Below are 25,693 nucleotides of genomic sequence, written 5' to 3'. Positions count from 1 at the left end.
TTATTGTGACGAAAACCTTTAAACCAGGGTTATAATATAAAAATAAATCGGGTTTTCCTTCCTGACGCTATAACTCCAGAACGCACGAACCGATTTCCACGGTTTTGCATTCGTTAGAAAGGTCTCGGGTTCCGTGAGGTTTATAGCGGGAAAAAATCAAGAGAAACGCAGGAAAACAGGGAGAACCATTGGTGGCGAAACGGAGTTCGCCGGGTTTGCTAGTTATTTACACTTCTATACTAATATTATAAAGCTGAAGAGTTTGTTTGTTTGTTTGAACGCGCTAATCTCCAGACCTACTGGTCCGAATTGAATAATTCATTTTACCAGTTGGATAGTGCATTTATCAAGAAAGGTTATAGGCTATAAAACATCACGCTATGATCAATAGGAACCGAGCAGAGCGGGTAAAACCGCGCGGAAGCAGCTAGTTATTAAATTGTGGCGACACTCTGACAAGTGACAGATGACAGAAGTCGCACATAGACTATCGACGAGCAAATCAATGGATGACGTCACAAATATCCTGCATCGCACATATGAAGTTTACATGCGAATTAACACGGATAGAAAATCCCAACGAACAACAGTTGGGTTGAAAGGCCATACATGATCGCCGCCTGGTCGGAGGACACTCCTTTTCTTAGGGAACTTTACTCTCTGTTCCCTAAAAAATCGATGTTAGTAGAAACTCACCCAGTAACCAAAAGGTATCTGGCTCTTGGAAGCGTTGACAATAGACCAGAGTGCCCAGAACAGATGACTGGCGAGCGCGAACGCCTCCACCTCATCCAGCAGTTTGTTCACATCGTCCAGGCTGACTTCTGTTCTGTCTGACACATTCGCCTGATAGTGCTTTAAGTATTCGCGGATGAAGATTTCCTGGTGAGAAGAAAATATACATATATATAGGGTGACTGGTAAATTAGTGAACGATATTTAAACACGTGATTGTACTCATGATTACAAACAAAAAAGCAAAGCAACGTCACGCCTTTTATCCCCCGAAGGGGTAGGCAGAGGGTGCACATTACGGCATTTAATGCCGTTATACAATATACACCCATTTTTCCCCATTTATGTTATAAGTCCCATGTAATAGGGGTGAGCCTATTGCCATATACTGGGCACAATTCCAAACTCCGTGCTACTACTGAGAAATTTTCGAAAAACCAAAAAAAAGCCCAGTAATACTTTGCCCGACCCGGGAATCGAACCCGAGACCCCTTGTCGGGTAGTCGCACTTGCCACCACTCGAACAACGAGGCAGCCAGTTGACGTTTCAAAAGTGCTTGATTTAAGATTAAGATGGGGCCCAGTAGTGCCGATGCCTGATCAGGAGCTGCGGACTACCTAGCGGGTTTACCGAGGCTCCGGCTCGAAAAGCAGGAGTAGGAACGGGGTGGTTTTTAGTCAGTAATAGTCTGACACTCCCTCTCGCCTCGCCCAAGGCGGGAGTAGAAAATGGATGATTTCCCCCCTTAAAAAAAAAGAATTAATTGAAATACTTGATGATGAATGACTTACCTTTTGTTCCAAACTAGGAGTAGAATCTTGATGTTCATAATAAAACGGATGCTCCGGGTTTGTATAATCAAAAGCCCACTCTTGAAAATGATTTGCGATATCGAACCCTCTGTGATTATAGGCACAGTACTCAAAATCGATTAGCACCAATTTCGGCTCGCCCAAATCTGACATATGGCTTATGACGGTATCCGATGTATTGGCATCTTCGAAGAAATTGTCTTTGTCTAAGCCGTTCTTGGCTGAGCGTGGTTCGTCCGTGTCAAAGGTTTGCACGTAAATTGGTGAGACGTCGTCGTCTGCCGCCGCTTGGGCGTCTTCAACTAGTAAGATGTTGCCTGGTGATCAAAAATTTTGGTGTCGTTAGATGTTGTCAATTTGGTACAGTACTATCAACGGATCTTGGCAGGTCTGAACTACGTGCAGAAGGCTGCGCAATAAGTCTATTTTAGAACCAAATAAGGCGAGGTGCGGGGGGCGACGATCTAGGCTTGAGATTGACCATTTCTAAATACAATTGACCCTTTACACTTATTGCGCAGCCTTCTGCAGGGTTGCTAGATGAAATTGTCTTTTTGTAAAATTTTTATTTTTATAATAACTATAGTGAGACATACTAAATTCATTAAACATCTAAAACTCACATGCATTAATGTAGAAAAGCTCTAATAGTTTCGAGATTTGAGAGCGAGAGCACGCTGCTCACGATGAAGAGTCCCTCTGTGACTCGAAACTAGTAGAGCTTTTCTCCATTAATGTACGCGAGTAAACCGTGATTTTTAGTTAATTTAGTATGTCTCACAATAGTTATTATACAAATATAGTATTTTTTTAAATAGTTCTAATGTAATAATTGTAAATTCTATATTTGGCGCTATCCCGTGTAAATTAAAAAGGCTTAAGGTGTCTTAGGTTCGATTCCGAGTTGAAACAAAGCAACATTTTCAATATTCAAAATTCTCACTAAACCTACAGAGTATCAAATTGATTCTACAGTGAAATTGTTAATTTCCACAATTATATCGAAAATACTTTGTTAAACACGAGAATCGAACCTGTTACCCTATAAGACCATAACAACATACCTTCTTGCATATCATTATGACAGAAGACGACAGGAGAGTCGACAGTAGCGAGGAACTTCTTCAGCCATTCTATTTCTTTTTCCAGGTCTGTATTCTTCAGCTGCTGGATTATACGCTGTTCTTGTTCGTTCTAGAAGATGACAAAATACATAATTTAGTACATCACATCAACAGCATATTATTTTAGCATAGCATATTATTTATTTAAGTGTGGGAGAGCCATGCTTCAGCACGAATGGGCCGGTTCGACCGGAGTGATACCACGGCCTCACAGAAAACCGACTTGAAACATCGCTTGCGTTGTGTTTCGTTGTGTGAGTGAGGTTACCGGAGACCCCTTCTCAATCTTCCCGATCCCAAATTCCACAACAATCCTTAAATTCCTAACTCCCAAAATGCCGGTAACGCACTTCTAAAGCCTCTGGTGTTTCAAGTGTCCATGGGCGGCGCTGATCGCTTACCATCAGGTGACTCGTTTGCTCGTTTGCCTCCTATTCCATAAAAAAAAACAGTCTAAAAGTGACCAAAGGCCTCTTCTCACACGGAAAAGGTTTGAGCATTAATCACCACGCTTACTCAATGCGGGTTGGCGATTTTAAACGTATAATTAGAAATTATAAGCCCAGGTTTCCTCACAATAATTTTCCTTCACGGTTTGTCAGTGGTGTTTAAATAATCTTAGAAAGTATATATGTATATCTTGTCGGTAAACGAGCAGACGGATCACCTGATGGTAAGCAATCGCCGCCGTCCATGTACACTTGAAACACCAGAGGCGTTACAAGTGCGTTTCCAGCCTTTTGGGGGTTAGGAATTTAAGGGTTGTTGGGGAAATCGGGGATTGGGAAGATTGGGAAGGGAAGTAATTGGGCCTCCGGTAACCTCACTCACACAACGCAGGCGTTGTTTCACGTCGGTTTTCTGCTCGGCCGTGGTATCACTCCGGTCGAGCCGGCCCATTTAAATAATAAAAACATTGTAATATTCACCTTTCCCTGAGCAGTATTGTTCAGCCTCTCCTCCTTGACAGTCTTCAACCATTTGTACATGGTCTTCCAGATCCAGTTAGGTTCCTTGTTCAGCGGCACCTCCATTGAATGTATGGCCGCCATCTTTTCAGCAATTTTCATTGACAACGCCGGGTCTGCTAGTTCTTTTGTCAGTAGAGACCTTGCCTGGGGAGTAGACCAGTCTATTAGTGAAAAGACCGAGGGTAAAACGAGTAGACCGGTCTTTTGTTGAGTAGACCAGTCTTTTTGTGAAAAGACTGAGGGAAAATCGAGTAGACCGGATTTTTAATTAAGTGGGCCAGTCTTTTAATTGAGTAGACCGGTCTATTAGTAGAGTAGAACGTTAGGAAAATCGAGTAGACCGGTCTTTTATTTGAGTAGACCAGTCTTTTATACGAGTAGACCGAAGGGGTGCGAGAAGACGGTTATTAAAGAAAATGGGCTCTATATTTTTGTTGGTTAAAGTTAAAATTTGCGTTTTTTGCTGTATTTTGAATTTTTGAGAGTCAACGAGCGGACGGATCTCTTGATAGGAAGGAATCTGCGCCGCTCAAGGACACACTTGAGGAGTTACAAGTACGTTGCTAGGTTTAAAAAGGAGTGTCTTTTCTCGAACTTGTGTCGTTATAAAAGCCGTTTAGAAAGACAATTTTAGAATCAAAATGTGACAAATACTGATATTTATAGGGAATATAGAGCTGATATACTGCTTTGAAATCCAATAAAATTAGGCTTATAATGCCATAAAGGGGTAGGCAGAGATGCTCGGCCCAATTTTTACAAGTTATATTATGAGTCCCATGTAATAGGGGATCAGAAAAGACATCAAGAATTCTACTAACATCATAAAAATACAGCACTTTCTTTCTCACAATAACAATAAAAAGAAATCCACGTGTAAAATATCACTACAAACAAAATACATCCTTATTGCTTAGACATTAAATGCCAAATTACATACCACGCGTCGTTCCCTTCAAAGTACTGCGCCGCCCGGTATTTGGCCCCAGCAGAAAGCCGGTCATACCGCTGGAACTGAGAATTTCCTAACAGAAATACCCAATTACCGGCTTTCAATGCCGAACATACGATTTTTTTCAACCAATCAGAGTGCCAAACAGTTGTTTTTCAAAAGTTGTTCAAGTGTTTAGATATAAAAATTACAATTTTATACGTCATTGTCGAAGAAAATTATAGTTAACATATTATTCTAAATAATTTATAACTATATAAGTATGTAAACCCTTTGATAATAATTCCCTTTTTATCCACAATCAAGCGAATTTTTACCTAAACTGACCAAACCCGTTACCCTAATACCTAACTAAACACCATGTATTTAAGGTTCAAAATACTAAAACTCTTGTGAAGACAGAGTGTTTATTTCCCAATTGAAACGTTTCTATATAGTTATCACAATACTTACCTAAAAAAAATGTATTAAAAACTTAACCCAATTCTTAATTCGATAGACGTAGTGACTACCTATTGTATAAATGACGAGTTAGTCTATAAAGCGACGTCCTGCGCGAGCGAGCTAGAAGCGAAAGCGAAGCGGTACGGCGACACGCGAATTCAACGCGATGCGGTGTGACGCGGCGGCTATGTCCTACGTACAAGTGAATCGTTTCGTTTTGTTTTTGTTTCGGTGTCAACTGGGACTGGTCAGCTTCAGACTACATTAATTTTGTTGTCCTTAAGGTTATTTTCTTTTTCTATCATTTTGACTGAATATTAGTTTTACATTGTTCTCACATAGTTGAAGCAATCGAAACAATGTAACCAAGAATTGTATTGTGAATCTGATTGAAAAAGAGTAACCTATGGAGTTTCTTGCTCGTTCTTCCCCATAGGAATCTACAATTTGGAACGAGCAAATAGAGCATCTAGAGGACTGAACGACAGACAGATGTTATTAATATATTTGCTTTGACGTTCAACAGTGCCTTCCTGGTCTATTTGAAATAAATAATTTTGACTTTGACTTTATAAACACAAACGTGACGACACCGCGTCCAATTCGCGCGAAAATATCAAACCAATATTGATCGCGTTCGCACCGCGATTGGTGACGTAGGCCACGTCAATACATTTTGACAGTTTGTTGTTTTCGCACCGCACCGCATCGCTTTCGCGTCTACATCGCTCACGTAGGACATCGCTTTATTATCCAAATCAAATTAACATTTATTTAAACCCTATCCTTATCATAACAGTCCTAACAGTTTGTCTTTTAACTAATTAACTCCCTAAAAGATTTTCATCAACCGACTTTTAACTCACGTATCCCATAAAAATATACTCTAAAATACTAATAATAATTGGAAATTATAACTTACAGGTATGTACTGCTCGATTCTGCCGCCGGAGAAAACACCGTGTAGCTTTGGTCCCAGTCTCCTCTCAGATAGCAGCGTGAAGATCACAGACTCAGTGACAATGGCATCCATTGCCCGCTCTCCGTGAACTTGGCCGTAGATTCGGAGTAATACCTTGAAGAGAGGAAGCGATGTATGATAAATATTGTTTTTTCATGAGATAAACTAGTGAAAGGATGATCCGGAGCTGAACGGGACCGGAGTGATACCACGGCCTCACAGAAAAGCGACGTGAAATAACGCTTTTTTTTTTTGGACAAGCTCGCCCCAGCCTCCCACACTGCTGCAACTCCTGTGCACCAGGATCTACAGTAGATACAACCATGAAAACACCGGAACACTGAAGTCCAGCGCGTCTCAGGGACGTAAATGACGAATGTGAAACAATGCTTGCATTGTGTGAGTTAGGTTACCAGAGGCCCAATTACCCCAATCCCCGATTCTCCAACAAAGCTTAAATTCCTAACCCCCAAAAGGCCGGCAACGCACTTGTAACGCCTTTGGTGTTTCAGGTGTCCATGGACGGCGGCGATTGCTTACCATCAGGTAATCCATCTGGTCGTTTACCGGCTTATACCATAAAAAAACCTACCGTCACCACATGTCAATACTGCATTCTGATGCAATATGAGGCTTATGGGTATATGATACCCACGGGAAGTGTAGGAGTAGTAGTTTTTTATATGCTATACCAATCTGCAATACTCTCTTGATGCAAGTCGCTTCCAACCTCGCGATGTGTAGTCATTGGGGGAGGACTGTGGGAGGCAGGGGACAGTACGTGGCTGATTCTTCTTTTTTTACTTTTTTCAAAAAGGAGGTGCTTAGCCCCTCATTAGGATTTTCTCCTGTTTCGTGGGTGCGTTTACAAACATACAATTTCACATACACATGACACCCAGACCCGAAACAACAATTTGTGGATCACACAAAGAGTTGCTCCGTGTGGGAATTAAACCCGCTACACGTTGCACGGCAGCCAGTTGCCCAGCCACCGCGCCAACCGTGCAGCAGATTGCATAATGATTAACTCACCTTTCTAGGTTCCTCAATGGAGAAGGAGGTGCTTTTAACCAGGGCCCTCCTCATGTTCCTATTGTCACAGGTTTCAGGGTCAGTCTCCGGGGAGCTCTCCCGTTTCTGGTACCCCCCCCATTTTGATACGTCATCAGGTAACGCTATGTAGTATAGGAAGTTTGATAGACCACCACTGGAAAGACAGAAAGAAACAAATGTTAGTAGGAAAATCACCTCATAGGAAAAGATCGCGACAGTCTATTGCTACAAAAATATGCCAATTCGCTTTCTAGAGAATGACTGCACGGTTGAAGCGGTGGCTAGGCAACTGGCTGCCGCGCAACGTGTAGCGGGTCCGATTCCCGCACGGAGCAACTCTTTGTGTGATCCACTAATAATTGTTGTTCGGGTCTGGGTTTCATGTGTATGTGAACTTGTATGTTTGTAAACGCACCCACGACACAGGAGAAAATCCTAGTGTGTGGCAACGTTTTATATAAAAAGAAAAAAAAAAGAGAAAAGATTTAGACGCTTACTCTGGGAACCAATCTCAGAGTCAATTCAATAAAATCTCAATAATTATTCAGTTTTAGAAAAACTATACAACACCTTTTTTTAATCTCATTACCGAAATGAAATCATCCTGCGCATACGCAGCCGTGTGAAAAAACATTTATCACCAATAACTTTTTTACACTTAATGGGTCGACGTTTGGCCGCTATCTCGCCTGATGGTAAGTGATGATGCGGCCTACGATGGAGCACGTCTGCCCATAAGCAACCTATTCACTCGGGCCTTGAAGACACCCAGGTTATACCCATCAGGAAACACAGACTCCGGCAAGACCACTTTAGCAGTTCACACAAGGAAAGTGCGAGTGGGTGGGATATCTACCATGAAGCTATCGAGCTAAATTAACTAAATTTGACGGTTTATTGCAATATACAATATGCAACGTTTATTCCCGGCTGTGTGCAGTGCGTTCCCGCAAGTAATGCCGCTATACAACGTACACCCACTTTTCTCAATTCATGTTATAAGTCCCATGTAACACGGAATCTGAGAATATGTGCCAGTATACCGGACACAATTCCAGACTCACCACTATTACATGTGACTTATAACATAAATGGTGAAACGTGGGTGAACATTGTATATGCGCACCTCTGTCTACCCCTTCGTAGATTTTAAGTCTCAATACCGAAATGAAATCTTCCTGCGCATACGCAGCCGTGTGAAAAAACCCCTTATCACCAATAACAAACCTTGGCACGTGTCGTAAATGTCAGATACAATCGTAAACCATAGGCTTATAAGTTTATTACCTAAAACAAGATGGCGGGTCGACGTGCGCGGGCGCAGCTATCGTTACTAAACAATGCGTGCGTTATCTATCGCGCGGGTAATTTTCCACCACTAATACTATTGACATTATTATTATATACTTGAAGAAGATATTTTTGTATTTCGATAATTCATTGTATTGCCCCAGTTTACGAGTCAATGTACGAGGTCACCGGTTCGAATCCTGTTTGGAATTTTTTCGTCGTTGTATAGTATAGTATAGTTAGGTGTAAGTTTTTGTTTTGTATGCAGTTGCGCGTTTGTGGGTTCGATTTTTTTTATAGTATAAGCCGGTAAACGAGTAGACGAATCACGTGATGGTAAGCAATCGCCGCCGCCCATGGACACTTGAAACACCAGAGGCGTTACAAGTGCGTTGCCGGCCTTTTGGAGGTTAGGAATTTAAGGGTTATTGGGGAATCGGGGATTGGGAAGATTGGGGGTAATTGAGCCTCCAGTAACCTCACTCACACAACGAAACACAACGCATGTTGTTTCACGTTGGTTTTCTGCTCGGCCGTGGTATCACTCCGGTCGAGCCGACCCATTCGTACCGAAGCATGGCTCTCCCACACTTCATGCATGAGAAGTGGACTTTTTAAGACCTTCAAACCACCATATTTATTGACATACACTACAATATATATACGGTTCTCTCACATTATCCTCTATTTCATTGTCTGGACTTTAAAAGAGACTATGACCTCTGAGTTTGTTTCGGCATTTCTTCTCAGAGTAGTCGGATAGGAAATGCCGGCCTCATCTAGCTATTTGAAATATTGACGTGTAAAAGTGTTATTTTATAACCTACTTACAGAAATAAATATCATTTATCAATTTTTTTTTAATTCCTATTACCGCTTTAGAATTATAGAAAAAACTGCAAAATGGAACTTTGATCTTTGTCGCAAGAAACCACACAAAACCTGAATTATATGTACTTTTTTCTATGCTGAAAAAACTGCTACATTTCTTGCAAGTTACGTTGGTCTTATAAAAAATAGTATATAATAGGTTTAAGCTTTTTTATTTAGTTTAAAGTTACCATTCTTTCATTTGCTCGGAAAGATATATATTTTTTCGACGTTTGTCAAGAAAATAATTGTGTATGGTTTAAAATATAAACTGTTTACGTTTTGGTGCTAATCCACCAGAGATGTGCTAGGCGACGTTGCTGTGGATACGTTGGGCTTCCACCAATCATATCAATTGGTACACATAGCTTAGCACTGGTGAAAACGATCTCAGCTATGCTGTTTCTTTATATGGCAAGCTGTCTGCTATAGATGTGTGCTACAATTTCTAATTATAAGCTTGAAATCGCCAACCCGCATTGAGCAAGCGTGGTGATTAATGATCAAACCTTCTCCATGCGAGAAGAGGCTTTGGTTAGCAGTGGCAACTTATAGGCTGTTGATGGATGAACTAATGTTTGAACTTCTTATTACATTTTGATAAAACAATAATAATAGCGCTGGTGATGTTTAAAAGTCTTGGATATCTACGCAACTCAAAGAACGATCCAAAGCGCTTACGTTTACAATTTGTCCCACAAACATGAAACAGTTGTGCTAAAGTCAAGGTTAATCGTATTTATTTACATTTTTTGCGTCTTTATATACTCTTATATACTTCTGCGTAATATACGTTCGACAATACATGGACCGGCCTTGAACATCGATGGAAAATAATATAATAGCAACCGGTAGTATACGACTTTACCTCAATTCCGGTTTCATATAAACAGCAGCTCATGTAGTGTAGATGTCCAGTCAACAAGGATGTAGCGTAGACTGTCCAGGCGACACACGTACTTAGGTATCGTCATGAGCTAATGTTCACATGTAAACAGCAGCTCATGTAGTGTAGATGTCCAGTCAACAAGGATGTAGCGCAGACTGTCCAGGCGACACACGTACTTAGGTATCGCCATGAGCTAATGTTCACATGTAAACAGCAGCTCATGTAGTGTAGATGTCCAGTCAACAAGGATGTAGCGTAAACTGTCCAGGCGACACACGTACTTAGGTATCGTCATGAGCTAATGTTCACATGTAAACAGCAGCTCATGTAGTGTAGATGTCCAGTCAACAAGGATGTAGCGTAGACTGTCCAGGCGACACACGTACTTAGGTATCGTCATGAGCTAATGTTCACATGTAAACAGCAGCTCATGTAGTGTAGATGTCCAGTCAACAAGGATGTAGCGTAGACTGTCCAGGCGACACACGTAATTAGATATCGTTATGAGCTAGCTACAGTTAGTTTACAAATATCTATTTAAAGCTATGACGTCTATTATCAGTGTCAATTTTAAAGGGAATCTACTACACATTGAATATTACGTAGTCTAGAAACATAGTCGATTATGCATATCGATTCGTTAATCGATTCAATCCGGTTCCAATCGAGAATTTTCTAGTTTATAGGCAATAGCGATAAGGTGTTTAGATATGTGCCTACTCGATTACATATCAGTGTAGTAATTACTTTAGATAATTGAGGGATTATTGCTTTGTTTGTCTAACTTCTAAACAGGATATTTATCTTATTTCTAGGGAGTTGCAACATGTGGGTAATACCATATGATGAGTTTTATTATAACCTTTGTGAGACATACTAAATTAATTATTATGTTATCGGCAATAATCCCGTAACTGTTTTACGAGGAACTCGACTAGTTTCAAACCATGCTAGACGCGACAATCGCTGCGTCGTGTGTTGCGGAATGCTGCTCATGAATATGAGCCTCTAGCATGACTTGAAACTAGTCGAGTTCCTCGTCAAACAGTTACGTGAGTAAGCCGATAACATAATCATTAAGTAGATGAGTTGCTGTTTACATGTGAACATTAGGTCTTTCATGACATTTACGATCATCATACGATCAACATGACGACATTTACGTAGGCGCACGTGTGTCGCTTGGGCAGTCCCGATTACACCATTTTTATTCTGTGAGGCCGAGGTATCACTCTGGTCGAGCCGGCACTTTCGTGTCGAAGCATAGCTCTTTCACGTCTACATCCTTGTTGACTGGACATCTACACTACATGAGCTGCTGTTTACATGTGAACATTAGCTCATGACGATACCTAAGTACGTGTGTCGCCTGGACAGTCTACGCTACATCCTTGTTGACTGGACATCTACACTACATGAGCTGCTGTTTACATGTGAACATTAGCTCATGACGATACCTAAGTACGTGTGTCGCCTGGACAGTCTACGCTACATCCTTGTTGACTGGACATCTACACTACATGAGCTGCTGTTTAAAGTTAAACAATGTAGTTGTAACAATAAAACCGAGAAGGTTAAACAGTATCGATTTGTTACCGAGGTTAAATTTTTACGGTAAGGTTACACGCGATCGGTAAAGCATAAAAAAATTGGTTTAACAGTTAAATGACTGGTGATTTCAACTGGAGTAATTTCAAGTTATATTCTTATAATAATGGAAAGGTTTTTTCAATTTTATTTTTATGGTATAAGCCGGTAAACGAGCAGACGGATCACCTGATGGTAAGCAATCGCCGCCGCCCATGGACACTTGAAACACCAGAGGCGTTACAAGTGCGTTGCCGGCCTTTTGGGGGTTAGGTATTTAAGGGAATCTGAGATTGGGAAGGTGGTAATTGGGCCTCCGGTAACCTCACTCATACAACGCAAACGTTGTTTCACGTCAGTTTTCTGTGAAGCCGTGGTATCACTCTGGTTGAGCCGGCCCATTCGTACCGAAGCATGGCTCTCCCACACTTATAATGATATCCATGTATGTATACATTATTGTATACACTTGTTTAAACAAATTATATCAATTACTACTTTCATTTATTGAAACGGACAGCAGAAGTATTCAATGTCAATGTAAAAGCATGTATGTCGTCACACAGATGGTTTGGAAACGTCATAGAATAGTCAGTCTGTGTAGATAGGTGCTCGTTCATCAAGAACAACTGGTGGCAGTCTACTGCTTGACTTTTTTTTTAATGGGACAAGCCCGTCACAACCTCCCATACCGCTGCAACTCCTGTGCACCAGGATCTACAGTAGATACAACCATGCAAACACCGGAACACTGAAGTCCAATGTCTCAGGGACATGAATGATTGTCTTGGATCCCGTAACGAAACAAATCAGAAGATGTTATTAGAGGAGAAGAAAAAGAATCTACTGCTCGACTATAGACATCAATAGCACACATCCATAGCAAGCATCCATAGCGTTTCCGTTGGGCCCAGTAGGGCTGATGCCTGATCCGGAGCTACGGATTACCTAGCGGGTTTACCGGGGCTCCGGCTCGAAAGGCATAAGTAGGAACGGGGTGGTTTTTAGTCAGTAAGAGTCTGTTAATCCTTACCGCGTCCAAGACGGGAGAAGTCATTGGAGCTGTTTCCGTTTCCACCAGTGCTAAGCTATGTGTACCAATGAATATGATTGGTGGAAGCCAAACGCATCCACAGCAACTTAACATATAACATCTCTGGTAGAAAAGTACCCTTAAGGTAAGCGTCCACAGGCCCGTATCGCACGCATCGTACGCATTCCGTATGACGTCATCAGTACGCATCGCATGTTGCCGATGACGATTGCCGATGATGCGGTCCGTACGATGCGGATTAGTGGATGCAGTTGTACGAGTTTCTATACAAGACAAACTAAAATCCGTTGCGTGCGATGCGTACGATGCGGGCCTGTGGACGCTTACTTTAATCCTTCTTTCATGTTTCTTCTGTTGTTATCACACGATATATTCATGTAGGTTTAATTAAAAGCGACTTGAATCAAATACCCTGGCTAGAAGACCTATGTGGGCGTATAGAATATCGAAAGATTATCAATCTATTTTTAGCTTTATACCTAGAACGGTAAAGTTGTTTATTGTATCACAGTGTGGAGTAGACAAATCGATCGGTTGATACATTGAAGTTATTAATAATTCACTCACGAAGGGGTAGACAGAGGTGCATATTTACATAAAGTGTGGGAGAGCCATGCTTCGGTACGAATGGGCCGGCTCGACCGGAGTGATACCACGGCCAAGCAGAAAACCGACGTGAAATGATGCTTGCATTGTGTGAATAAGGTTACCGGAGGCCAAATTACCCTCCCATTCCTAATTCCCGGTTCACCAAGAACCCTTAAATTCCTAACCCCCAAAAGGCCAATAACGCACTTGTAACGCCTCTGGAGTTTCGGGTGTATATGGTTGCTAAATTAAACTTAAATATTACTTTGCTCTTCGTGCTTGACCGAAGTAATCTTTAGTATCATTACGCACACGGCTCAACACAACGCAAGCGTTGTTACACGTCAGATTTCCGTGAGGCCGTGGTATCACTCCGGTCTAGTCGGCCCAATCACATCGAAGCATGACTATAATATAAAAATAAGTCGGGTTTTACTTCCTGACGCTATAACTCCGGAACGCACGAACCGATTTCCACGGTTTTGCATTCGTTGGAAAGGTCTCGGGCTCCGTGAGGTTTATAGTAAAGAAAATTCAGGAAAACTGGGAAAATCATTGGTGACGAAACGGAGTTCGCCGGGTTTGCTAGTACCACGATAAAAATCTGGCTTTTCATGTAGTCTTTGAGCAATTTCTTACCTGATCCTTCTAAAACTGAGGTCCTTAGGGTCCACCGTCTTCCAGGCTCCATGGAGGTAGTTCCTGCAGATCCTACCAGCCACTTCCCTCATCTCCTCCTCAGTACCGCACATTTGAAGTTTCTGCAAAGAAAAGGAGACTTAAATTGAGTACAACGCCATCTCTGTTTTGATTGAAGAACGAGCAAGAAACTCCATCCATTCTCTTAAGTCTTTGACTGCCAATAGAAAACTGTTGAAGGCAAATCCTCCGCTAACGTCGGTCACCGGTGACAACCACGGCGTTCAATGTGTTAAAAAAATACATCTCATTGATAGGTACATTATTATGTATCTTTAGCTATATATTATGACTGCCTCGTTGGTCGAGTGGTAGCAAGTATGACTGCCAAGCAAGGTATTTGAGCAAAGTATTGCTGGGCTTTATTCGGCTTTTTGAAAATTTCTCAGTAGTAGCACGGCGTCTGGAATTGTGTCCAGTATATGGCAATAGGCTCACCCCCTATTACATGGGACTTATAATACAAATTGTGTAAAGTGGATGTACATTATATAGGGACATTACGTGCCGTAATATGCACCTCTGTCTACCCCTTCGGGCACAAAAGGCGTGACGTTACTCTGTATATTATATCAATTTCAAATACACATTATACCCAGACCCTGAAAATCAATGTATAGTTTATAGAATCAGGCGTTACTTTGCGGAAATCCATGCTATACTAACAATACAATAGATTTAATATTTAATTCCGGTTATATATCTAACCAGCAAACCGCCCCAGCTTCGCATGGGTGCAATGGTGATATATTACGCATGTATTATACATATAAATCTTCCTCTTGAATCACTCTATCTATTAAACAAACCGCATCAAAATCCGTTGCGTAGTTTTAAAGATTTAAGCGTACAAAGGGACATAGGGACAGAGGAAGCGACTTTGTTTTATACTATGTAGTGATATATTGCTAGTGTTTCCTAGTTTGTTTACAATATATTTCCGTATGCCGTACGCTAGGCAGAATGGATTCTAGTTATGATTGATACCGACTATGACATATAGTCTTGTTTGTGATAACACACAATTAAATAACTTTAGGACATAAATCTTTATATTAGGCTGACTGCCAAGAGATTGTACATATTGTTTACTGTCATATACATAATATGCATGGAAAGACTGATGACTGTTGATGAAGCTGATTGAAAAAGAGTAACCTATGGAGGTTCTTGCTCGTTCTTCTCCATAGGAATCTACACTTTGGAACGAGCAAATAGCTTCACTAGAGGACTGACCGACAGACAAACGTTATTAATATTATTATATTTGCTTTGTCTATTTGAAATAAATAATTTTGACTTTGACTTTGAAGCGAAAGAGGTATGTAAAGATTCGTAGCAATTGGCGATATCCATTGCCTCTGCCTACCCTCATTATAGAAATGGACTATCCAATACAAAAATATTTTTTCAAATCAGACCAGTAGTTCCGAAGATTAGCGCGGTCAAACTAACAACGTAGCAAACTCTTCAGAAAAGCATGTGCTATGTAGCTACGAAGATGTTAAATAACTAAGCTGTGAAACTATGATGATTCGTTTCCACTGATACTTCAGCTATGTAGCGCTGCGACTAAGATGTGCTATGAAGATATGCCGCCAGCAATGAAGATGTGTGAGGAAGATGCACAGCTCGAGTATCTGATATATCGATAGTAGGGAAGCCATCCATTACACGCATCTTTCCATATAAAAAGCATATCTCAGTTGAGTCTGGTTCCACCAGAGCTATGTGCCCCAATGAATATGATTGGTGAGAAGCCAAACGCATCCACAGCAACGTAAGTTTGGGATATGCACATCTCTGGTGGAAAAGCACCGTAAGAGTAAGGAGGCGATAAATATATTCTACTCTGCTGTTACTATATTTATATGTGTTTTAAAGTCTTAAAACTACCGCAGTACCATCTATGAATGAGTTTTTTTGTGGGTGAAAATCATGCAATGACTTCTCCAATCATAGGCGAGGCGAGAGTGAGTGTCAGACTCTTACTGACTAAACACCACCCCGTTCCTACTCCTGCTTTTCGAGCCGGAGCCCCGGTAAACCCGCTAGGTAGTCCGCAGCTCTGAGTATGAATGAGAACTACATATTTATTATGATAATAACGAATTGTGTTTCGACAAGCGTTTCCGTGAGAATTACGATCACTTCCTGTGTTTCATTAAGAAGTAATCTGAAATGCAATGTCACGCCTTTTATCCCCGAAGGGGTAGGCAGAGGTCTGGCACGTAATGCCGCTATACAATGAACACCCACTTTTCACCATTTTTGTGTTATAAGTCCCGTGTAATAGGGGTGAGCCTATTGCCATTTCCTGGACACAATTCCAGACTCCGTGCTACCACTGAGAAGAAGCTACTTTCGAAAATCCGAAAAAAGCCCAGTAATACTTTGCCCGGCCGGGAATCGAACCCGATTGTTCGGCAGTCGCACTTGCGACTACTCGACCAACGAGGCAGCTTCATATCGTTACCAGAAAAAGTTAGTATAATATTTAATACGTGTTCTGCCTACCCATTTTTTATAAAAGGCGTGACGGTATAATCTTACTATCAATCACTAAATCTACTAGACAAGACCAGTAGGTCAATAGGGCCAAAGTCAAAGGATATAAGCAATCGATACAATCTTGGAACCAAAATATGGATCAATACGATATCATTGGTAATCTAATAAAGCAAGGTTATTGTCAGATATGTAGGAAATTATCAATATATCTGAATGATAAGAGAATTCGTGACCAATTCTTTTACTAAACACGTGTTTTGGTTTGAAGATTACAAAGTCATATTCAGTAAAAACTTTAAAATAAAAATCAAATCGAATTCTTTTGTATGGTATAAGCCGGTAAACGAGCAGACGGATCACCTGATGGTAAGCAATCGCCGCCGCCCATGGACACTAGAAATACTAGTGGCATTAATAGTGCGTTGCCGGCCTTTTGGGGTTTTTTTAAGGGGGAAAATCATCCAATGACTTCACCCGCCTTGAGCGAGGCAAGAGGGAGTGTCAAACTCTTACTGACTAAAAACCATCCCGTTCCTACTCCTGCTTTTCAAACCGGAGCCTCGGTGACTTGGTAACTGAGGTAACTCGATAAAACAGGGACCTATAACCATGAGCAATATAAGCGAGGCTACATTAGATAGTTATGAATAGGTATTGTCCAACAATATTTACACTTAATATTGCCTCACTAAAGTAACCTACAATGCAATAAATCGAACAAAATCTGGACATCACGTTGTCCAGACACACATCTAAACCACAACACCAATTAGCCAGACACACCAATCACAACATTTAAACAAAACACATTAATTGCAACAACTCATTTGTTTTCACAGCAATAAAAATATCAATTATAACCACAGGAAATGTGTCTGGGTGTGTCTGGCGCACAATTATGAATAATTAAACTGTTCAAAGTTGAGATTGCAGACACTATTCATAATTAAAATGCATTTTTCATTTGTGTCATGTGTTTTATAAACATCACGTGAACTATTCGAGAACGCTCTACTAGATTCAAGACACATCGGGACTCTTATTTATAGGCAATGTAACCAAGAATTGTATTGTGAACCTGATTGAAAAAGAATAACCTATGGAGTTTCTTGCTCGTTCTTCTCCATAGGAATCTACACTTTGGAACGAGCAAATAGAGCAACTAGAGGACTGACCGACAGACAGACGTTATTAATATTATTATATTTGCTTTGACGTTCAAAAGTGTCTTCCTGGTCTATTTGAAATAAATAATTTTGACTTCGAGCTAGGCTATTTGTCAATTCAAAACGAGCTGGATCGCATTCTCGCCCGTCATTGGTCGAGATTATTCTCACGACCAATGACATGGCGGACAGTGATCGAGCTCACTTCGAATTCGAATTGACAACTACAGAATAACCTACTAGGTTGCACATATACAATGAAACACCCAGTTTTCACCAGTTATGTTATGTGGAAGCTTATCGGCAGACATTTGTAAATTACCAGATACCGGTTGTCAAAAAGTAAATGCATTTTTAATGAGTCCATGCACAATTACTACGGTATCGCCAGCTTGTGTTGCAAGGGGACTATAGATCGCAGTATAAAAGGTTCAGGTTTATCAGAGAGCGCTGCTGTCCGGTCTCTGTCTAATAACTAGTCCCTTAGTTGGCTTTTATGACGTAGTCAGGGGTGATGGCAAGCCGTGTATGGAGCATCGCGAAGATGGAACCCAGTAGGCCTGATGCCCAATCCGGAGCTGCGGACTATCTAACGGGTTACTGGAGTTTCAGTTCAAAGCAGGGACGGTGTGGTTTTTAGTCAGTAAGAGTCAGACGCTCCCTCTCTGCCTCACTAAAGGCGGTAGAAGTCCCTTGGATAACATTCCCTTCAAAAAAGGTACCACCTACTTAGTCTGTTAAAGGGCTCATAATTTGCTAGTCTTAATATACAGAACTTTCATGAGAAATACTATCGAAATCGCATACCGCTAGTAATAGAATCAGAACCAGCGTAGCAAGCGTGCCAATCGCCGCGTCGTGTGTCGCGGAATGCTGCTCATGAATATGAGCCTCTAGCATGGCTTGAAACTAGTCGAGTTCCTCGTCAAACAGTTACGTGAGTAAGCCGATGACATAATAATTAAATATGCATAGTATTAACTGAAAAGGTAACTTTCAAAGTAACTGACCCGTATTGACATGAGATAAAGTGATAGTTACCTACGTTAAATAATTATTATTAGTTAGTTATGCTAATCGCTGTAATAAATTACAAGGTAACGCGTACATATGTTTGAATAACATTTAAATTAAAGAGTTTAAAAGTAATTTTTCAGGAAATAGATGTGTGATTTTTTTAACACAAAAAGTAGAACTGCCGTACTCAGAGTCATTTAATGGTTACTTAACCCAGTCCTTAGCAATTTTTTTCGAATCAAAATCGTTACTTACGAATAGTTTAGGTAATCATTAAATATAAAATGCCTAACAGTCCGTAGCTTCTCATAATTGTCAAAGTTTCATGAAAAATATACACAAACCATCCAACCAAACATTTTTTAATATATTTTAATCAAGAAAAATCCGATAGGCGCTTTAAAACGACATCAACGCCATCTAGGATCGGCGAAAAACGATTCATTATGTCAACATTGCAAAAGTTACGTGGCACATTGATAATATGAATATCTCACTAATTATATAAAATACGATAATTATATAGTATAAAATGTATGTATGTATGTGTGTGTGTTGATAAAAGTATTAAATATAGTATCTACTTGTATGATAAATCAAATTAGCCTTGAAATTCTAGATACTGATCACCCCCAGCAGTTTTTAAGTCGCAATAGTGAAGGATTATAATGTCATAGTAGTAGTTTTTTTATCATTATACTGTGATAGTATCTTTTTCTAGAATCTAGATGTTGTATATTGATAAGTTTCTAGTACCAAGGTATTTTTTTTTTTTGGTATAAGCCGGTAAACGAGCAGACGGATCACCTGATGGTAAGCAATCGCCGCCGCCCATGGACACCCGTAACACTAGAAGCGTTATAAGTGCATTGTCGGCCTTTTGGGGGTTAGGAATTTAAGGGTTGATGGGGATTCGGGGATTTCCCAAAAACCTTGAAATTTATTGCATTTTGTATTAACAGAGCAGAAAGGTAGTTTTGAACGACAAAGCAAAAATAACAATATTAAAAATGTCTGTCTGTCGGTCAGTCCTCTAGTTGCTCTATTTGCTTGTTCCAAAGTGTAGATTCCTATGGAGAAGAACGAGCAAGAAACTCCATAGGTTACTCTTTTCCTTAAAAAAAATGATGTCGAAATTACAAGGAATTTTTCCATGACTAACACAATATTATTTATTTACTATTATCAGATAAAAACTTCCATTGGTTCGGAATTAAATGAAAAAATGTGTCAGATCATATCTCTTTTGTAGTATAATGATAACTTATCTTTAAATAAACAAACATACAATGATATTCCCAGAAAGCCTATGTAATGTGGTGACGGCAGAGTAGATTATATTTGTCACCACCTCTACTCTTTCCGCGGGTGTTGTATACCTGACTAAGACACTACACATTTGACATACCAGGCAGTATCACTCTAATAAGCTTGATCTGCCAAGTGCAGAGATTATGGTAAACCCCTCTTACATAGAGGAGGCTCATAGTCTGTTATGGGTTTTTTATTTTTGAGGAGGGAAAATCATCCAATGACTTCTCCCGCCTTGCGCGAGGCACAAGCTGTCAGGCCTTCTGTGTGTCCATATCAGGCATTAGTCCCTCTGGGCCCCACCTGTGATGGTCTGATGGCTCTTTGAGGTGTGCATGGTCAAGAATCTTTGATGTGATGTTTATAGAACATACCCACGACACAGAAGATGACATGTCTATAGCAACATTTAAAGTAATCACTAAGCACAACAGTAAATGATAATAATGACATCAACTAGTTTATTATTATAAGGAAAATTATTATAAAAAAATTACTTGTACATATAATATGTACCTAGATCTCGGTGAATACTGCAAATACACTTTTATGTTGTGGGCAAAAAGCCCTATTTTGCTTTACCAATTAAATAAGAAGGTAGGAATAGGGAAGGAAATCTTGTGAATGAATGAAAGATGACTAAATAGATCATGGTATTTATCCATGTACAGTTAGAAGGTAGAAGTATATCATTTAAAAACATTGAGGGGACATTAGGAGTTTCTCCTGTGTCGTGTGTGCGTTTACAAACATACAAGTTCACATACACATGACACTCAGACCCGAAACAACAATTTGTGGATCACACAAAGAGGACCTTCTCCACATTTAGCTGTAATCTCCATGATTTAGAAAATCAAAATCAAAATGATATATTTAAACTGATCAGGAGGCACTTATGAGTTTCAAAGCAAATATTAAAATTCTGCTTATCGGTCAGTCCTCTAGTTGCTCTATTTGCTCGTTCCAAAGTGTAGATTCCTATGGAGAAGAACAAGCGAGAAACTCCATAGGTTAGGTTAAATTATATTATTACATCACATCACATCACACATCAAGAGCCTATAATTGCTGACCAAAGTGCTTTTCTCACACGGAGAAAGTTTGAGCATCAATCACCAAGCTTGCTCAATGCAGGTTGGCGATTTCTAACATTTTCCTTATGATTTTTCCTTCACCATTTGTCAGTGGTATCTAAATAATATTATATATTATTACATAACAGGAAGAAATCTCTGTTAAGAGTCTAAAACTCTACTTACCCTTTCTCCAAAGGAAATTATGATTATGAGTTAACATTGTAATCAAATAATAATGTTTTATTGAATTTAAATATAATTATAGTTGCTTCAACGCTAATAGGAGTTTTGAGCATAATTATCACACGTATTGTCGTCAAGTGTCTTTAAATCATATCTACACTAAATTCCTAACACTTTACAACACCGATTAGCGGATAAAACCGTAATAAAATACTTAAAAAACCCCAATTATAAAACGTCTACAATAGAAACACCGCAATATAACCTAAAACCGCCATTAAAACCATAAATATCACACTTTAATAGCGCTCTAATCATTTTCCAGCAAATTCAAGGCAAAGAAATGCTAATTAAAGGTTATTTTCCGACTTTACACAAGATATCAACGCCCCATTCAAGAAAATATCTTCAAACGCGTCACTTTATCGTATAATTAATGAATACTTACTGCACAATTACTCTTATTCATATCTGTTAGCTTCTTATACGTGTTCCTAGCTTGCATTAGGACATGTCTTATTGTATAATACATTAATGTTTTATAATAAAATCGATCACTTTCGCGGAAAATTAGCTCAGACGAATCGACCGGTCTGTCAAAACTATAGCTATAAGGTAGGCCGTATGACAGCTTGGGTTGCCAAGCTAAAATTAACAATACCCTTACCGGTTTTAGAAATAAACTGCACCATATACTAGAAACGAGCGATTTATGATACTAAAAATGGATAAATACTGAGTATTAGTTCCCTTTTTTGTATAAATAATTGAGTAAAACCGGATAAAGTAACAAACATTCGCTTTTATCGGAAATATCGCCAACTTTTCTCACTACTTACGTGAAAATAATTAAAAAACAAACTACGTTTCACTAAAATTAGTGTGACTAATATGTTTATGTTTTTCAAAACCTATTGCGTTTGATTATATAAGCGTGTAGAAATCGTTTAGCGTATCAAGGTTACCATAGGTCCATGACTGAAATGAATAAACAACAATACCTATTTACCTATTTAAAACTTTATAATCGTAAAACATTTCATGGATAGTTACCGTGAAATGGTACCTAATAATATTTTATTACAGTAGATAACTGCTATGATATGAACCCGAAGCATTTATGTATAAAACAATCGTACGTTTGTTCTTATCTTAATAGTTATTTGAATTATTTAAACATTAAAATCTGTAAACAAAACAGCTACTGTCAAGTATTTGATATAATAATCATTAATTAAACAAAAAATGTACTCATAAACTTATAAAAACAATTAAAGTTTGTTGCTTCTTTATACATTTTTCATAAGCAATGACGATGAAGAGATATGTAAATTTTTAAATTTTTCCTTGAAAAGCGGGAAGTTAACGGAATGGCAATGTCATTTTGAGTTTTTTTTTTGATAGCTATCGATTATGACAGTGACATAATGTTACCTGTTTACAGTAAAAAAGTGCACGTTTTTTGGGGATCAACAAGGATTGTGTTAAAAACTCTAAATATAAACAATGGCTTATACGAAAGATATTTAATAAACACGCATAATACTTTTGACTGTTTTCATTTCACACTTTAATGAGTCAGAATTCGCGGCTAATCGACGAAGCGAAACGACTTTTTTGTATAATATTTTTACTTAATTTTTACAGCCAAATGTTTACATATACCAACATTAATTCGTTTCTCTTTAAAAACGACCGGTCCTTAATTAGTACGAGTTTATAAAATAGATAAGAGTTTTAATTAGAAAAAAACTGATTTAGTTATGAAATAACGTTCAAGTTATCTTCCTAGACGATACGTCACTGGTGGTACGACATTTCGTTGCAAAAAATGTGAATTTATGTATTCACAAAACGTTTATATCGGAAGCGGGGCAACAAAAAATAAAGAACAGTTTACCTTGGCCATTTCAAATCGGATAACACCTCCAATATAACAATTATACGTTTAATTCTTGAATTTCGTTTACAAAAAAAACACCGACAAATTATTTCTACGTAAACGTCTGCACTGCACAGTCTAAAAATATGTACTGATTGTACTCACGGCCCGAATGCGATGTGAAGAGCACGGAAATTCGATAGCGTGACGTGATTGGCGTTTACACGAGTGCGAGCGAGATAGAACATTGCGAATTTTGCCGATATATACCGAGTTTGACCGACCTTTTATCCCCTATACGTGTCTATAGGCAAAAACGTCACCACGAAGACAGCTCTGTGTACAAAATCATTTGTATTTTACACTAAAAATGACGTATTTTTGTTTTGATTGACTCATTAGCTATAAACCATTAAGTTAGCTAATGTTATGTGTGTTTATTACCAATTAATACTAGGAAATCAGTGTTGTTTCGTTCTGTGTTGCGTTACTAGCAAAATATTTACATTTTACAACCAAATAGTTGCTAGATTCTGGTTCAATATTCGCGTGGAATTGGCGGATACTACAACGTGAAGCTATGTTTGTTATTACTCGGCTATGTTGTGATTAAAAAGGAGAACGTATGACCGTAAAGATGATGGAACAAAGCTCAATTAACGACAAAGAACCGCTTTGTAATTTACGCCTGTATCGTACGCGTGTAAAAAACGTATTTTTTGTAGGAATTTTAGTAAATTCTTTCTCAGTACTTTCCTAGCGCGCTACATGTCACACAGCTTGCTGCAAGCATTAGTAACAGCTCTAGTCAGTAACTTGACTGCCGTAGAGCAACTAGAGAACTGACCGACAGACAGACATTTTTAATATTATTGTATTTGCTTTGACGTTCAAAAGTGCCTTCCTGGTCTATTTGAAATAAATAATTTTGACTTTGACTTTGACAAGTGATGTTTTTAAAAACAGAAATAGAGCCAGAATTTTATGATTAATCATCGTACTCAGAGTCATTTAATGGTTACTTAACCCAGTCCTTAGCAATTGTTTTCGGAACAAAATCGTTACTAAGGAATAGTTTAAGTAATCATTAAATGTTTCTGAGTGCGGTAGTCATCAGTAACTAATTATTTTCAATATGTATTCTTCTTATCGCTTAGAAATAACTGTCTACTTGGTATTATTTTAAACAAAAGTGAAAGTCTTTTCGTACCGTGTTGGTACATAGGTATGTGTTAATTTTAGTGAAAAGTAATGAACGTTTTTATAGTGAAATTTAGTGTAAAAATAGGTGTATAAACTTTTGTAGGATAATTGGGTAGTTTCCTCAGTCAAAAAATAAATTATTTAGACTTTTCCAATACCATAAAATATTCAAAAATAATCACACTTCCATTCATAGATTTGATGATCTACTTAACACATTGAACGCCGCGGTGGTCACCGGTGACCGACGTTAGCGGAGGATTTGCCTTCAACAGTTTTCTATTGGCAGTCAAAGACTTAATTTTAGAATTTTCTAGAAATAAGTCTGCTATTTGACGTAAAAATCTGATAACGTCATAACGCACTATTTCATACAAAATAGGCGTGATTCCTATTAATCAAATTCAATACTTTTTTCGAAACGTCAAAAACGATATTTTTCTATGAACTTTTTATGAAATACTCTATTATGACGTCATCAGATTTTGGTCATATAGCAGACTTATTTCTAGAAATTTAGCTAGAAAACATCGAAAATTAAGTAGTTCATCAAATGTATGAATGAGAGTGTGATTATTTTTGAATATTATTATATAATATAATATTTTATTGTATTGAGAAGTTGTAATAATTTATTTGACCCAGTCATCATCCCTATTCATAGAAAATATCGTTTGTGACGTTTCGAAAAAAGTATTGAATTTGACTAGTAGGAAACTAGCCTAATCTTAATAATAAATGAGTGACGTAATTTCTAACGACGTATACCTATTATAACTATGAATATTATGTGTAAGCAATGCTATTATATGTATATTAAGTGGCTATCATATTTGCACATCGTATATAGCTGAAATTTTGACACATACAAAATAATTAAATTAACTTTTTGTTAAATAAATTTGACTGCACGGTTGGCGCGGTGGCTACGTAAAGTGAGCGCGATTTCTGCCTGGAACAACTCTTTGTATGATCGACAAATTGTTGTTCCGGGTCTGGGTGTCATGTGTATATGAACTTGTATGTTTGTAAACGCACCCACGACACAGGAGAACATCCTAGTGTGGGGCAACGTTTCTTCAAAAACAAACAAACAAAAATAACTATTCAAAACTAAGACAACTGTCATATTCGTCGATTTAAGTCACAGACTATTGAGTGTTGAGTATTGACTTCAATTCCTGAGTTGGTTATGACCAACCCTTTTTTCTTCCAAAATTTATTAGAAACTATACCTAAATAATAACAACAAACCTGTAATTAAGTCTTATATGGCTCACCCCCTATTACACGGGGCTTATAACGTAA

At 38.8% G+C, this 25,693-nt stretch overlaps 1 protein-coding gene and 1 long non-coding RNA gene across 4 annotated transcripts in view; one reads left to right on the top strand and one right to left on the bottom strand.

Moving 5' to 3' along the window:
• LOC118280378 (choline/ethanolamine kinase) overlaps positions 1–25,693 on the bottom strand; it is a 43,599-nt gene that overhangs the window by 2,544 nt on the left and 15,362 nt on the right. For 2 of the 3 annotated variants that reach the window (XM_050701899.1, XM_050701900.1), the window contains 7 exons: positions 13,974–14,095; positions 7,036–7,210; positions 5,962–6,114; positions 3,602–3,787; positions 2,613–2,742; positions 1,528–1,865; positions 697–882 (listed from right to left, as the gene is read on the bottom strand). In XM_050701899.1, coding sequence (XP_050557856.1) covers positions 697–882; positions 1,528–1,865; positions 2,613–2,742; positions 3,602–3,787; positions 5,962–6,114; positions 7,036–7,210; positions 13,974–14,095 — 1,290 coding nt within the window. Of the gene's footprint in view, positions 1–696; positions 883–1,527; positions 1,866–2,612; positions 2,743–3,601; positions 3,788–5,961; positions 6,115–7,035; positions 7,211–13,973; positions 14,096–23,200; positions 23,370–25,693 lie in introns of those variants that run through there. The other variant, XM_035600376.2, reaches the window with a different exon arrangement.
• LOC126912003 (uncharacterized) lies at positions 9,892–10,943 on the top strand. Its single transcript, XR_007706612.1, has 2 exons — positions 9,892–10,180; positions 10,391–10,943. It is a non-coding gene; the product is annotated as an uncharacterized LOC126912003 (long non-coding RNA).

This window comes from Spodoptera frugiperda, chromosome 21 (genome assembly GCF_023101765.2).
Source record: "Spodoptera frugiperda isolate SF20-4 chromosome 21, AGI-APGP_CSIRO_Sfru_2.0, whole genome shotgun sequence".
Classification (NCBI taxonomy): domain Eukaryota; kingdom Metazoa; phylum Arthropoda; class Insecta; order Lepidoptera; family Noctuidae; genus Spodoptera; species Spodoptera frugiperda.
This window is presented reverse-complemented; position numbering and strand designations above follow the sequence as displayed.